The 15,060-nt window shown below is 39.0% G+C and overlaps 2 protein-coding genes and 1 long non-coding RNA gene across 4 annotated transcripts; 1 reads left to right on the top strand and 2 right to left on the bottom strand.

Annotated features, from left to right (window-relative positions):
- The first annotated feature begins 12 nt into the window (after positions 1-12).
- On the top strand, positions 13-5,815 carry LOC106516145 (uncharacterized). The gene is made up of 2 exons (XR_001310069.1): positions 13-212; positions 5,290-5,815. It is a non-coding gene; the product is annotated as an uncharacterized LOC106516145 (long non-coding RNA).
- cdkn1a (cyclin dependent kinase inhibitor 1A) lies at positions 2,438-6,659 on the bottom strand. 2 transcript variants are annotated; one of them, XM_014006345.1, is made up of 3 exons: positions 5,821-6,659; positions 3,671-4,130; positions 2,438-3,592 (listed from the first exon to the last, which is right to left on the bottom strand). In XM_014006345.1, the coding sequence occupies exons 2-3, from the start codon at positions 4,119-4,121 to the stop codon at positions 3,537-3,539; spliced, it is 507 nt and encodes a 168-aa protein (XP_013861799.1). In that variant the 5' UTR covers positions 4,122-4,130; positions 5,821-6,659; the 3' UTR covers positions 2,438-3,536. The 2 variants fall into 2 exon arrangements, with proteins under 2 accessions (XP_013861799.1, XP_013861798.1); XM_014006344.1 differs by lacking the exon at positions 5,821-6,659 and adding an exon at positions 4,352-4,946.
- A 3,256-nt stretch (positions 6,660-9,915) lies between these two features.
- srsf3b (serine and arginine rich splicing factor 3b) lies at positions 9,916-14,798 on the bottom strand. The gene is made up of 6 exons (XM_014006336.1): positions 14,691-14,798; positions 13,753-13,963; positions 13,525-13,665; positions 11,748-11,786; positions 10,848-10,934; positions 9,916-10,478 (listed from the first exon to the last, which is right to left on the bottom strand). Exons 2-6 carry the CDS (start codon positions 13,953-13,955, stop codon positions 10,451-10,453), a joined length of 498 nt encoding a protein of 165 aa, XP_013861790.1. The 5' UTR covers positions 13,956-13,963; positions 14,691-14,798; the 3' UTR covers positions 9,916-10,450.
- Between the last annotated feature and the right edge of the window lie 262 nt (positions 14,799-15,060).

The following is a 15,060-nucleotide window of genomic DNA, read 5'->3' as shown; positions in this document are numbered from 1 at the left end:
TGCCAAAGTACACAGCAGCTCTGAGCAGTGATTCCCCCTTTCTTCACAGAAGAATGAAAGGATCCCAACAATCCGTGACTCTGTGTTTCTTTAACGTGCGGTGTTCCTGTTCAGGCTGGAGTGTCAGAGCGAGCGCTGCGGGGAGGGACGAGACGAGATGGAAACAAGCTTTCATCACAAGAGAGGAACTGGAGGTGTCGCTGTAAAGACATGTGAGTACTGTTGCTGCAGAAATAGTACGATCTTATTAAAGTGACAGAAATATGGAAAATGAAAATCTACTCAAATATCTTTTTAAGTAAAGTTATGCAGGAAGGTAATGAACAATCAACATCTTATCTGTCGTAGATAGCTCTTTGAACATATGCTCACTGCAGTCAGGGTCACTATAGTAGTGTTCATAGTCTGATGTGAGGATGTATATTTACGTAGCTCAGAAAGTATGGAAATTTGTGTTTTGCAGATGATTTCTTTGTTTTAACAATGCTTCTTGGCAATAAATCTCATACCGGGCACCTGATTGGCAGCACCTGGGGGTACCAAACACTCAAAACAAGTGTCGATTGCAGCAAAATAAACTGTTTGTCAAAGAAGATTTGGCAACCCACATACTCATCACATACCTCATATTCATCTATTATATTGTAAACTGAATTAATTGAAATTTAATGATTTGATTGATTTTAACATTCTGTTAGTAATGTATAAGGCTCACCAAAACACATTACCTTTAAACATTCAGATAAACTTTGCAAAGAGAGAGCTGTTATATTTTAAGGGGACAGAGWTGTTCATGAAACCTAAATTTAGGACCTGTTTGAAAGAACGGTGCYCCTCAATCCAAGGAGTCAGATTGTGGAATGATCTGGAAAATGATGTTAAAAGTGTCAAATCAATGTACATGTTTAAAAGAATGATAAAGGCTAGATTGTTTAAAAAAATATGAAACGGTATAATCTGTATCCATATAATTTGTTGTTCTAGAAAGATTTGACGTTTTTGTCTTATTTTATAAACTGAAGATTATTATTGTTTGAATTTATACTTGAGGAAAAAAGGGCAGATATACGATTTTTTCTTCCCTGCCACCTTTCATTTAATTTTATTTGTATTTTCTTTTTACTGTACGTAGATTTTTTTAAAGAAATGAATAAAGTTTGAAAAAATACTCAGCTCTACTGCTCATCCCACAAATGCATGTTCCTTACAAATGTGGCACCAAAAGGGAAATTAACAGGCTTTACCAGACTTTCTAGCAGTATAAGATTTATTGCCAAGAAGTTGTTACAACAAAGAAATAATCTACCAAACAGTAATTTTCTGACTTTTTGTGCTAAGTTTATTTACACAAGCATAGACTGCAGCTCTTATCACAACCTTCTTCATATTTAGAATTATGAGCCCTACAAAATACCTCTGTACAGAACAACTGTTCTTGAAGTTGTAGCTTGTGTTCAAGAATAAAAAAAATCAATAAATGAGATGTGTAGAAAATTAAAGGCATTTTCAACATGTCTTAAAAACCACAATAATAAGGCGCAGATGTTAGCATTAGCCTTGATTACCCTGCTGTCACGGCTTAGGCTGCAATGCATTATGGTCTTTTTAGTGTATAGCATATATACAGAACTTTTACTGAACTATAACATTTATAAAAAGTTCTGGTTAAAGTTTTAAACAGCACTAGAAAAGCATTTGACTTGCTGTATGGGGAACTAATTACTAAGTGGACAACTTGACCACAGCTATAGAGTCCTTGACATAAAATATTTGTTTTTTTTGTTTGTAGCAGCAGCTAGCTGTAGTACTTCAATTGCAGCATGAAGCTTTTTGGGCAGGGATGTTATCTTTGTGATGGAAAAAATGTGTTTTTTTAAAACTGAATGTGGTAAGTTTAATAAAACTTCAAACTGAGGTCATTCAAAGAGCCATCTGCAACAGGTAAGATATTAATTGTTCACAAACCATTTTCTAAACCTCACCTCTAAAGATCAGAGCTATTTGAGCTGATGGTGTCAAAGCTTCTTTCTGAAAGTAGGACTCCTTGAAAGAATGCACATCGCCTGCCTTCCCTGTCAGAGTTTGAATCAAAGGTTTTGTGTGAGCCATCAGTGCTTAGAGTATGAGTTGGAGATAACTCTCAGCTACCATCACCACAAATTTCAGCAAATTATCTGTAAAAATTGCTGAATTATATACATTTTTGTGTTTGCTGGTGATCTTGATTTGGATTGAGTCAAAAAGTTAACCAGTTGTAGAGGTTCATCCAGTGATGCCTTTCTGAAATTCATTAAAATCTGTTCAGTGTTTCCTGACTTATTTTACTGAATTAAAATTAAACTTACAAATACAGGTAGGGTAGAAAGTTATCCTAATGTGTGTGTGTGTGTGGTGTATGAGGTGTTTAATCCTGTGCAAAAAGAAACATTCACAAGAAAACATTTCAATAAATTTTATTTAAATTTAAAATCAACACTAGAATCGACACAAGGCCTGACACCTCAATAAATAAAGACATATTTAAATGCAGCGTTTAGGATCTGTGAACAAGCATCTACTAACAGAAATGGCAATTTTGTTTTTGGACTGTTTTTTACATTTTTCCCCATTGGTGAACAATTCAAAATTGACAGCGTGCGAAAGGATTAGAATTACAAGAATGTGTCCGTTATCATCCAGATTATCTGTAGCAGCAGGAATGATCAGAACAGGAAACTCAAACATACACTTAAAAATAAAAAGGCAATAAAGTCTGTGGCTTTAAACAATACTTAGAGAACAACATTTCATCTGCTTGTTCTTTTTATGGAGCTTAAAATACTAAAACACAAGATTTATGTGCAATACTGCAAGTTTGCTTTCGAGCTTTTTAACTATATTTAACTCTACGACTAAGTCTCTGTTATATATCCTATAAATAAGTGCTGCAGAGACATGATGCTACAAACCTAAGTGACATTATCTGGTCTGGGCGGGGCAGCTGTAGAGGATTTTTTAGAATTTCACATACAGCAGATAGAACCGGGTGGAAAAAGCAAAGCAGCTGCATGTTCAATATGTCACAACCCCTTAAGATTTCTCCTATATAAGAATAATAATACAGCTTTAAAAAAAGAATCTCAGCCCTTTAAAACATAGTGGATTTGCACAAAGATGAGGCACTTCTTCCTTTCTTTTTGTTGCTGAAACTCATAACGGTTCAGAAAGGCGTGGGTCTGTCGTTTCTCCATCCTGCAGGAGGCTGAGAGTTCCCACAAAGCTGAGCTGAGGCAAAAGTCAGTCAGCACTTTGGCAAGCCCTCAATCCAAACGAGTATAAATCCACTGATTCCAGGGATTACCGTTAATCTTCTCTTCTCAAATGTCCCCTTCTTAACCACTGGAGGGGGAAAAAACCCACCAAACCCCTCAGATACAGTACCCTAATTAACTGTATACTGTATTATTTTTAAATTTAATTCTTCATGCTGTATGCGTTGAGTATCTGACTCCTGAGGAGGGGACTTTTTGTTGCTGTGGTTCTCTTTCCCGTGGATATCACTCGCCGGATTTCCTCGGCATCCAAACTATTCGCCTCTTAGCCTGGTAGAAATCTGTCGGGATAAAGAAGCTGATGGTTTTTAACTCTGTGACAGAAGGTGACAGATGTCAAAGAACAACTGAACACGTACCTGTAATGTTTGTCTGTTTCCTCTTCAGTCCTGTTCTGTCTCCCTTCTCTGGCGTTTTCTCCACGTCTTCCAGGTTCAGCAGGCGGTTCTCTGGTGTTTGGGGGATGTTCTCCTTCTCGCTCTCTGGCGACGCCGCCCTTGCTCTTTTGGTTGATGCCATTGAGCTCGCTGGCCTTTGACCTCGTGTCGGTTTAACGTTGGGCACACAGGATCTGTAGAGCAGCGGCACCCTGGAGTCCAGTACGCCCTCCCACTGGAAGTCACCGCTCTCCAGGGGTTTGCCCGAGATGAAGTCGAAGCCCCAGCGTTTAGACGCCTCTTCCAGGTCTTTACTCAGGGCGGCCTGGTATTCCACCTGGAGCTGTTCTCGGTCCACTGGGCCAAACAGGCTGCGTCGGGTGGGCCCGCTTCTCCTCAGCGGGCTCAGGATGCGCTTGTGAGCTGTAGCCATGATTCTGCACTGAAAGGCAAAGGGCTTCCGGTTAGTTTGGACAAGCACAGCAGCAACTCTTGAGTAACGTTCAAAAAAAAGTTTTCAAAGTTTGTACCCTTGTTTGTTACCCGTTTCTGAAAGCATGTTGAGCATAGACAAATAAAAAAAATACCATATAAACCTAATTTAAAACCAATCCTTCCACTTTTTAAACTCTGCTCCTGCCTCAGTTTAAATCAGACACTCACCATTCTTCCAGTCAGCACAGCACCTCCTCAGTGAACAGACAGACTGATCGCAGCGCTCTGGCTGCGTTTTATAGCAGCAGCCAGTGAGTCACTGAGCCCTCCTCTGTAAAACACTGGTACATGCCTGGACATAATCTCTGACAGACATGTAAGGGCAAATCCTCTGCTCTGCTGTTGTTTGCTGTAAACGCAGAGATTAGCCACACGGTGGCGGTCTCTCACTCCCATCAGACTGCACAGGAGCTGCTGATCCAAACTGTTTTGTAAATCAGAGTGGTTTACATAAATTAATAGTACTTATGTAGCACCATTCTATTCAACAAGGATACTCAAAGCTCTTATACAATCTGTGCCCTCATTTACCCAATCTGTATATATAAATCATCCTATGGAGACATGTACACTGAATAACGGTGGAATCGAACCACTAACTCTCTCACTGGAGGGCGATTCCCCTAACTACTCAGCCACGGTCGCCCACAGCTGCATACAACACCTCTGAATCAAGAGAATGACTCTTGACTCTTTTGCGGAACAACTGCAGGAAGGAACAAGTCGCTAACCGCGTCCGGGAAGGAAACATTTGAGGAAACCCAGGCCCAACCCGCCCCAATGATCCAGTTACAGCAGAAATAATTAGAAACAAATGTAGTTAGCCTGGATGATTAAGTATTGGAGCAGTTCCGACACATCAGCTGCAGCCTTACTGGTAGTTTTTAACAAAATACCAGGTTATGTGTGGTTTAAAGATAGACAATTAAGTATAAATGAGATGAGACAAGCCTTGATTATAGTGTAAGAATATTTTGGTTTTACTATTTATTCGACAACTTAAGTTTCCTCTCCGGGTGAATAATTTCATCAAACTACAAGCTAAAACACAGCATGGAGTGATGATTTGGTTATTTTAAATCCACACAAACTGTCTTCCCATACAGAGTCAGAGGTCAGAGGGTCTACTGATTTGAATCAACCCAGTTTTACTCTGCCCCAGCGATGTCACACTGGGAGGAGGAAAAGGAGGAAGAGGAGGGGAGGCCGAGCCGTGCCGGGCGGAGCGAGGAGGAGGAGTGATTCAAGCTGTGTGGCGGGAGAACGAATGGTGCGTGGCCGGCTGGGACCCTGCCCATCTCTGCTGCTCCACGTGAGGCTGGAGCTCATGTCAAACTCTGCTGACACTGTCTGGAGTCTGACTCACTATTTCACACACGCATGCATGCACACACACACACACACACACACACACACACACACACACACACACACACGTCTAAAAATAACTAAATGAAACTTTCAAGGCTTTTGGGAAGTTTCAAACTGAGATCGGTATGTGGAAACATGTCTAATAAGCATTAATTGTAACTAACATTTTAAACTAATCATTTATAGGCTGTGTACATAAAAAGATTACAATTATAGATCCAAATTAGCTGCTTATTATTAAATAAAAAAGTTTGACTTTTACTTACATTCTGAGCCAAATCCGAAGATGGTCCTTGTCTCAGAGCTGTGGTCCACTTAGTCAGCTTCACCACCTCCTCACTACTTTTCTCTTCAAGTTTCACAACAACTGTGATGTAAGACGAAGCCTCGGGCTGAAGTGACTTAATCCAGAAGCTCCACGGGTCCAGCAGCAGCCACAGGATAGTGTCTCTTAGATCCTAGAAAGTGTTCTCGCAGCCATGGACCGGGTCGGACTCTTATGAACTCCTGTGGGTGGAGACACTCTGAGCTGGAGTGGAGGTGGAGTCAGCTGTCTCACACACACACACACTCACACACACACGTGGATTCTGAACCCGTAAACACACGAGGACACGTGAAGCTTTGGCTCTGGAGTGGAGGAAATTCCAGCTCGGGACGTCTGGTCCCTGGAAGGACTCCCCTCCCTCCTGCAGGAGTGTCCTGGAGACGGCTAAACACAAAAACACTTCTTCTTCTATTCTTATGGGGACTTTGGATTGGCTTCCATTCATTTAAAAGTCCCTGACACCCCCCTAACCTAATCACCCCAATATATACCAAAACCTAAACCCTGACCCACCAGCGTTTTTTTTTGCCCCAATGGGGACCAGGCTTTTGCCCTCATAAGGAACAGTGTGTCCTCACATGGTTGTGTGTACCAGGAAAATGGTCAAAAATCATCCCCACCTGGTAACAAAAACATACACACGCACATATTTTCAGCCCAGTACCTGATCATTTTTAGAGATACTCCTGTTTTCTTAAATCCACACATGAATAATTAGATATATCCTGATGCATCTCAGTAATCCAGGTAAAAAATCAAAAAGAAAAAAAATTGCGTAGGTCTTCTGGACGGGTTCTTCTCTAATGAAACGTTTCGTCTCTCCTCCAAGAGACTTCTTCATTCTGAGAGTTTCAGGCAAAATTCAGGCTTTTAAGCKCTGCCTCCATGTGACTGATACTCACATCACATGGCTATCYTTSACACCTAATTAACACRTATTGTTAACAGGGGGTGGAGTGATACTGSCAATYGCAGCYCTGTAGGAGGGGGACAACTGAAAACYGAGGRCTCCACCTCTGTTTAATGARGGACGGTCTTTCTTCACAAAAATGGCTTKTTTTACTCCTCTCTCAAACCAACGTTCCTCTCTATCAAGAATGAGAACATCCTCATCTCTGAAAGAGTGACCGCTGGCCTGCGTTTTTTTTAAATTAGATATAAAAACTCCTAAATACAAGAGCTCAGCACGTTTTTTCTACAAAGGCACAGTTTGTTCCCATTTCTTCAATTGAATCTTAGAAAATTATTAAAACCTAATGCAACACAATGTACAGTTTGTAAACCATGACTCTGCTGATTTTCCCCATTTATTACTGAATATACTGCAGACTTTTGGTAGTAAAAATACATATTTGGTAGTTATTTTATCACAAACATCTAGTCAAAGGCAGTAAAAAATCAGCTGATATGGCCTTAAGGTAAACAAACATTTGAATCTAAAATTCAGTTTTATTCATTACTTTATTAACGTCTAACCTACAGCTTGAGGTGCATCTGTAATCAATCTGAAACATTCAGAGAGAACTCCAACAAGTGTTATACAAATCCTTCCTGGTTTTCAAGTTTGGCTCCTCCCACTTTTGTCATTCAAGCCATGTTCAGTTTATTCCAGCATGAGTCACCTCTGCCAGGCTCCTCACGTTTTGCAGCGGCCCAGTTTCAGCAGCAGGAGCTCCAACTAGGAGGAGCTGGGTAGGCTGGGCGTCATAAAGGCCCGGCGGGTCTGAGAGCACAGTGAGGTCTTTGTCGGCCAACAGGACACGAGAGAAACTCCTGCAGACTTGGAAACCTCTCACAGAACGACACAGCTTCATTCAGTAAAGTTACAGTGAGAGCATCCTGTTCAAAAACAGCCTCAGAAATTAAACTGATTTATTTATTTCATGTTTTACTTTAATTACACTTCAAGTAAGTTTTGTCTCGTTTGGTTTGCAGACTTTGCATAAACACTTGGTTAATAATTTATCTGGAGAACTAATAAAGGTACTTTTCTCAGTTTTATCATAAGAAGCTCTGGTTATAGAATATTTACTGTAAGCTTATTGGCAAAATGACAACATTAATACAATTCTGTTTGAACTTATACTTAATTGTGATATTACTCATTGAAGATGCATGTTGAGGTTTTACAGACTTCAGTGCAAACCATGAATAATCCCTCGCATTATGTATAGATGATAAAAAATAATTTACACATACTGTATTTTAAATATACATGTTATATACTGATAAAAGCAAAATGCATTTGCTTCATTTCCTGTAACATTTATTGTAGTGTATTATGATGCTCTAAAGCTTAAATTCTAGCAAATATACATTAAAGTATAACCAGCAACTGACACTTTCCATTTAAAACGTTATGTACATAAAACAAATCGTGTTGAAATAATATTTTGCTGCTTAAAGTTTGTTTCCTGGATTGAATAATTCAGATTTAGATTTGAACTTTGTCCTGACATCAAGGAGCAATGATGGGAAACCATTCTAAAGCCATAAGTTGTCAAAATGTGTACTTTTTAAATTCATGCCAATTTTGTGTATCATTTATGCAAAAACGACTATAGCCTATTTTTTAAATAAATGAGATAGATCAGAATGGTGTTTACAGATATTAGAATATTTTTGAAAATTATTTTAAATAATTCATCTATTTAAAAAAAACATGGTTTATTTTACCTAAATAAGTTTGTTTTAAAAGAATTAAGCTGTTTTATGAATGGCTTTGTAGCTGTTGTAGACAGAAGTTACTTAATCTAATCCCGTAATTTTTACACGTGTTTGTTGTGTAACAGTCGGTGGGAGATTACACTCCATAGGTATCTCAATGGGTGGACTGATTCCCGCGCGGGTTTCCTTCACGAGCTCCACTCGTCTCCATGGAGACCACGTGCTTCGGTGATCTCGCGGGAGCGGCTTGGAAAAGCGCGCGCCAATTTGAGAACGTGATGTGTCCGTGCTTGTACTAGAACATGACGGAACAGACCGAACTGACGAAAGGAGCTGAAAACTGTAAAACAGGTGGAGTTTACGAGTCAACACGTTTCTGTAATGTTTATTCAGCTACATGTGCTCGGATGTATGGCAGGCCGTTGTAACATACAATCACACGCATCAAATGGGATGTTTACATTCTCCTCCTGGTGACATAAAACCCAGTGACTGTCTGAAATTTCGGTTTCTCTTGTCACAGTTCATTTTTTTTGTGAACATCTGAATCTGAGTTCTGCGAATAGAAATAAAAACATTTCTTCCTACAGTGATGTCACATATTAAATATGGACTGTTCTTAAAACTGCAAATTTTATTTGCTTTGAAGGTGATAATTGGTCTTGTCATGCACATCAGTGACAGAGGAAGTCACTATTTGAGTATTTTATCTATTCTAGTTGAAAGAAAAGTTTTTCTTAGTCAGCGATGTTACGTACTGATTTCATACCAGGAACTAAGTGAACAAGTATGTTGACAGGTTAGAGCTTCTTTCCATAAACCAGACAGCATAAATGGTTATGTGACAAAGATCTTAGTGATAGTAATATTGATATTAACTATTACAGCTTTATTTAAATCTCTGGTTTTCCCTAGCCTTTAAAATAAATACTTCRCACAGAATGGTCTATAAATTCTTTTTTCGGCAAGTCCAAATTCATCTGTACTTATAAATTTGGTGATTAACTTCAAATTAAAAAGGCATCACATCACTAATTTATAACTTCAAGTTTTTAGCTTCATTGTTTTCCATCAAGTAGGACTACATGACAGGCACAATTTAAGCATTGATAGAATGAAAAATAGATTAATGATTAAGGAAAAACACCAATACTGAGTCACAGATACCAGTTTTAACAAGGGGAAAACCTAAAAGTCAATTCCTTGAAATCTAATCTGAACTTCCTGGTGCTTTATTTATGAAACACCATCTTATCTTCACTTCCTTGTGTTATGTTGTGGCACCCTCTAGTGGAATGTGTAAAATTTGTGTATTTAAGACTACTTAAAATAATAAAAATAAGCGGACGAGACAAATACAAACTGACCAGGTTGACAAACCAGCATTTTTATTGAGACTACTTCACATTGTATCAAACAAAAGAGCAATGTAAAACTTATTAGATCAAAAGTTGAACTCTACATGTCTGAATAAATGCTGTAGCTTTGCTTCTTGAATAAGAATCAGATTAAAACTAAACTGCAAGTTGAAAATGGGTGGTCTTCACAAGAGGAAATGTGTACATTTCCATTTCTTTTATTAAAAAAAAGCCAAACAAAAGAAAAAAACATCACACTTACAGTGAAAAATGACCGAACTACTCACATCGTCAACCCACAAAAACATCTACGGATGAAAACCAAAGCTCAAAAGAGATTAAACTCTGGAATGCAGGGTGAGACAGGTGGTGTCAAGACTGACAACACACTGATCAGGTGACAATGATAAGACCTGAACACACCCAATCAACACAAAAAAAAAAAAAAAAAAAAAAAAACGTGGTCACGCTCAGGTCCTTCATACAAACGGACGAGCATGTTCAAACGTTCATCTTCAGCTCCTTTTACACCCGGCAGACTTTTTATCTTCTGTCGTTTGATCTGGAGCGACTGTAGAAAAAGAAAAGTCAGCAAAACTTTAAATGCAACATATTTATATGAGAAGTAGTAAAAGCAAGAGTGTCTAATCCTAATCTAATCAAGGGCTGACATCCTGCATATTTTACTCCAACATGACAGATTCAGTGATTGAATTCTCTCTTCAAGTTTATAACAAAAGCCCGTTAATCAGCCATTCATTACAATCAGATGTAATTACAGAACAAAAAAAAAAAAAAAACACTAAGACATGCAGGACAAGGGGCCATGGAGGACCAGGACTGGACACCCATGAGTTTGAGAATGTGTTGCAAATAACTCCTTGAGTATATAAGGAGTTAGTCATACTATGCTGAGAAATACAACAATACTTGTCAGTACCTCCTTGATCGAGAGAAGGACCTAGAGGGCTTGTGGTTCCTGTCCCGGGAGAGGGACCTCTCTCTCCTCCTGTCTCTGGATAAAGACCTGGGAGGGAAAATAAAAATAAAACCACCACACACAAGTTGATCAGATMTGCAGTAATACAATTACCATATCTTTAGTCTATTCTTTCAAATACACAATTATTTACCAGGGTTCCTACAGTTTCATAATAAATACAAATGACAAAAAAAAGCTGGCAAAAACTCTTGAATAAAAGTAGTTTTGAAATATTCAAATATTGCCAATAGACCAATTGTTTTTATCCATATCTAACTATAGCAGAAACATTCTTAGTCGGTTTTAAAATTAATGTAATTTCAGGAAATCCTCTAACGACCCAAAATTTGGAGTTTTAGGACCCACAGTGGGGTCTTAACCCCAATTCGCTGTAGAGTCTGTGACAAATTTTTTATAAGACAAGTGAATGCATTTTTGGAAAGACAATATTATTAACATATTAGAAAACCAATTTCACATTGCTCAGATGGACAGTTGAGATATTTGCATGTGAAATAACAGGAAGTGATGTCAAAGGGGAATGTCTGCATGTGATTAAAAAAATTATTTGAGATGAATTAGTCATCCTATTTACAATGTGTTAACATTTAAGACTTCTGAAAGATTGATTTAAGACATTTTAATGTTAATTAAGGCCTCATTTTTGGATTGATGAATTTAATTCCTTTTAAAGACTTAAGGATCTGCAGGAACCCTGTTTACGTTTATATTAGTTGACTAGAGCTGTATGAATTCCTTTGACTGGCACAATTTATAATAATAGGTTTATATAATGCCACAAATTCCTGACCCCACCACAAACTTCAGCTTCTAAATGTACGACACTGTCAAACGTACCTGCTTCGGCTGCGGCTCAGGCTCCGCCTGCGTGGAGATCTGCACGAGGAAAATCCACGAGTTAGGAAATGACAGACGCACTGATCAGAACTAAATATGTTACTTCTTACACTGGGCTATAATCAACACAGCCCCCACGTCTTTCTTTAAAGTTAACAGAGAAATAGTTTTGTTTTTTTTCCTCCAAGAGAAATCTTGTTATAAAATAGATCACTAGCAATAAAGCACATAAAGATGGCAGATGCTCAGGAATCTCCACACACCTATCCCACAGTACAATGTGAAACTTTAAATTAGGTCAAGATTATTATTATTTTATTTAATTCTAGTTTGTATTTTCAGGTCGATATATAAATARGGATATGGATTTTGATTAGGCTTTTTAAATACAGAAAAAGGAACTATATAAAGTAATCTGTATTTATTTTAAATCAAACATTGTACTGTGGACTGACCAATGTGCTGAAAATTAAGGAGGCTAGTAAAAATGTGTTTGTTAKAGGAAATAAGTTAAGAAACAACCAGGTCAAAATCTCGCACCTACACAATCAGATTTACTTGTCAAAAATACTTTTGATCAAGTTTTAATATGTATGATTGTTATAATTCTGCTCAGAGCTCTAAAGATTATTTATTKATATCAAGTTCCATATATTCCAGATATTAGATTTTCCCCCTTTTTGAAAAAAATAAATAAATAAAATTGTGGACAATGTGACAAACTGAAATAAATAACCTCGTCAAACCAGCTGTTTCTTCAGTGTTAAATCTGTAATCTGCAGTGTACTGAATGAAGCAGGAAAACTTACTAGTATTTTTGGATTTCAACAAGCTAGAAATGACGAAAGGGAGGCAGACAGTCAGCCGGGTGGGTAGAATTGGCTGAATGGGACTGGCCGGYTGCTGCAAGGTGATAAGTTGGCAGGCAGGTGGGGGCCGGTTGTGGCTTTATTCTTGCTTTAATTGGTAAGCCGAAGGCTGCTGCTGGTAGGTTGTAGACTTTTGGGAACATAATACGCTGATTGGTCGGGAATGTGAGGTGGGCCGCTGCCGTTTGGTTAAAGGCTGAAGGAGGAGGCTGAGAACGGCATGCTGAGGAACCAATGGGTTGGTGCAACCTGACGACTGGCCATGCCCGGGTCATGTGACAACACCAGCCAAGCTGATTGGGGCACGATGGGCAGCAGTCACATGATGCTGAAAGAGGACTAGTTGACTGACTCAGAGGGTGGTGAGAAGAGGCATGGTGGTGGCTCTGCAATGGGTTCATTCTTATTAATATAGATAAAAAGGAAAAAGCATCCTCAAAAAAAAAAAAAAGAAATAACACATTTGGTACTTTCATCCTCCCAAATCTTTAAACAAGTTACTCTAGAATAAGAAAGTGCCTGAACCTGTTTCACATACCCACTGTGCCACTGTACAAAAGCTAAAGTAGAAAAGACACAACAGAACACACTTCAAAAGAAGCATTTATGCCTGAAGCAAGATATGTCCTGCGTGTCATACTTAAAATGCTTTTATAGAAAGGCATTCATAGGTTGCCAAAGTGAATGCTCTTATTAGTATGTCATAAATCAGAATCAGGCTTTGAATACCTGTTTTGCTTGGCTGGTTGCACTGAATGACTAATGCCAATGAAGATGAAACTGTTAAGCTTTGACAGAGCAACAGTCACCAATGTAATCAGGAAAAAAAAAAAAGAGATGAGTGACAAAGAAGGACATTATCACAAACAATATTGCTGCTGTGTGTCAACAGGTAACATGCAGATCACCTTCGCCTGGGCGGAGGGCTACGACGCCGATAGTCGTCTCGGTCTCGAATACGCCTGCCCCACGAGGGGGGAGCGCCCCGGTTGCGGTTACGTTTCTCACCGTTGGACAGCTCCACTCGTACCCGGCATCCACATAGTGTCCTACAAAAAAATTAATATTAAAAAAATGTAATTATATATAAAAGACAATTTCCCCCCCCTACACCTCACTACACGCATATTTCTCACCTCCCATCGAGTTCTCGGACAGCATCAGTGGCATCCCGGGGATCTTCAAACTCTACAAAAGCAAAACCTGGGGGGTTCCTGGCCACCCAAACGCTGCGGAGAGGGCCATAGTAGCCAAACGCTCTCTCCAGCTCTGTTTTGTTTCCATTATTTCCCAAATTACCAACGTAGACCTTACAGTCGAGGGGACATTCCCGATGCATGACTGGGTCTGAAATATAGAACAGAAACAAAATTATATAAGCTGACAAAAACTATTGTCAAAGTATAAGACAAAAAGTACCAGCCAGTTTTATTACTCTAACACTCATCACTCAGTCCTAACAGTCCAAACAACACACGAGCCTTTTTTCATTCACACATGCAGGAGAATCGAAATTCATCTCTGAACGTGGACTTTAGGTCTCCGCGCATGCGCACTAAGTGTTGCGCGATGTAATTCAATAAGCGCTAAACCAGATTTTAACCAGTATATTTTTCTATAATTACATATTTTTTTTACAAGAGAAATAAGCTAAATGCATTATTTCAACGAACAAACACAGTTCAGTGAAACAGAACAGTCAATTATTCAAAGGCTTTTACAATCTTTAGCCGGATGACCTACTTTTCTACCGCATTTAGCTCGTGCTAACTAGCAAGCGTTACAAGTTGTAAAACATATTCGGCTTCAAATAAACCATTGAACCCGGAAACTACAAACGTAACTCGGTTCAAAACGGAAGCTATGGGTGGATTAAATGTCGGAGCTAATAGCGGTTTTAAACTAAAATGGCTGTCGAGGCCTGCTCCCTTAGCGGGACCACTCGTGTTACGACCACAGACATCAAACAATGAAATCCATGCGACTGTGGCGATATAGTAACTCAATGCAAAAATATATTCAAAACACAGTCCCGTTTTATATATATTGTTAGATTTTTTTGCGCTATCTGTACCGTTTTTGATGCTATTCACAGCCCTCGCTATCACCGTCTYTTGCCGAAGCCGCACACCTCTCCGTCGTCGACGCTCGATGGAAAATGGAGCGACGGAAGACGTTTATATTTTCTCTGCTACTTCCGGGAGGGCGGGACGTGTGCTCTGCGGGCAGAACTTGGTCCTTTGTGCAAGCAGCCACGAATATCTGGAATAACTTGTCTCTACATGATACTTTACTAATATACTTTAGAATTTTATTGAAACTTCGGAGTGGATGTCTAGAAAAGATAATGGACTCTGTACTGCCAATCACGCCAACCTGCAGTACCACATTTGGCCACAAAAATAATCAATGTAGAAGTGGCGCTGTTTTAACAACATATATAT

Source organism: Austrofundulus limnaeus, unplaced genomic scaffold, assembly GCF_001266775.1.
Source record: "Austrofundulus limnaeus strain Quisiro unplaced genomic scaffold, Austrofundulus_limnaeus-1.0 Scaffold35, whole genome shotgun sequence".
Classification (NCBI taxonomy): Eukaryota; Metazoa; Chordata; class Actinopteri; order Cyprinodontiformes; family Rivulidae; genus Austrofundulus; species Austrofundulus limnaeus.
Note: the sequence above shows the minus strand (reverse complement) of the source record. Positions and strands in the feature narration are given on the sequence as shown.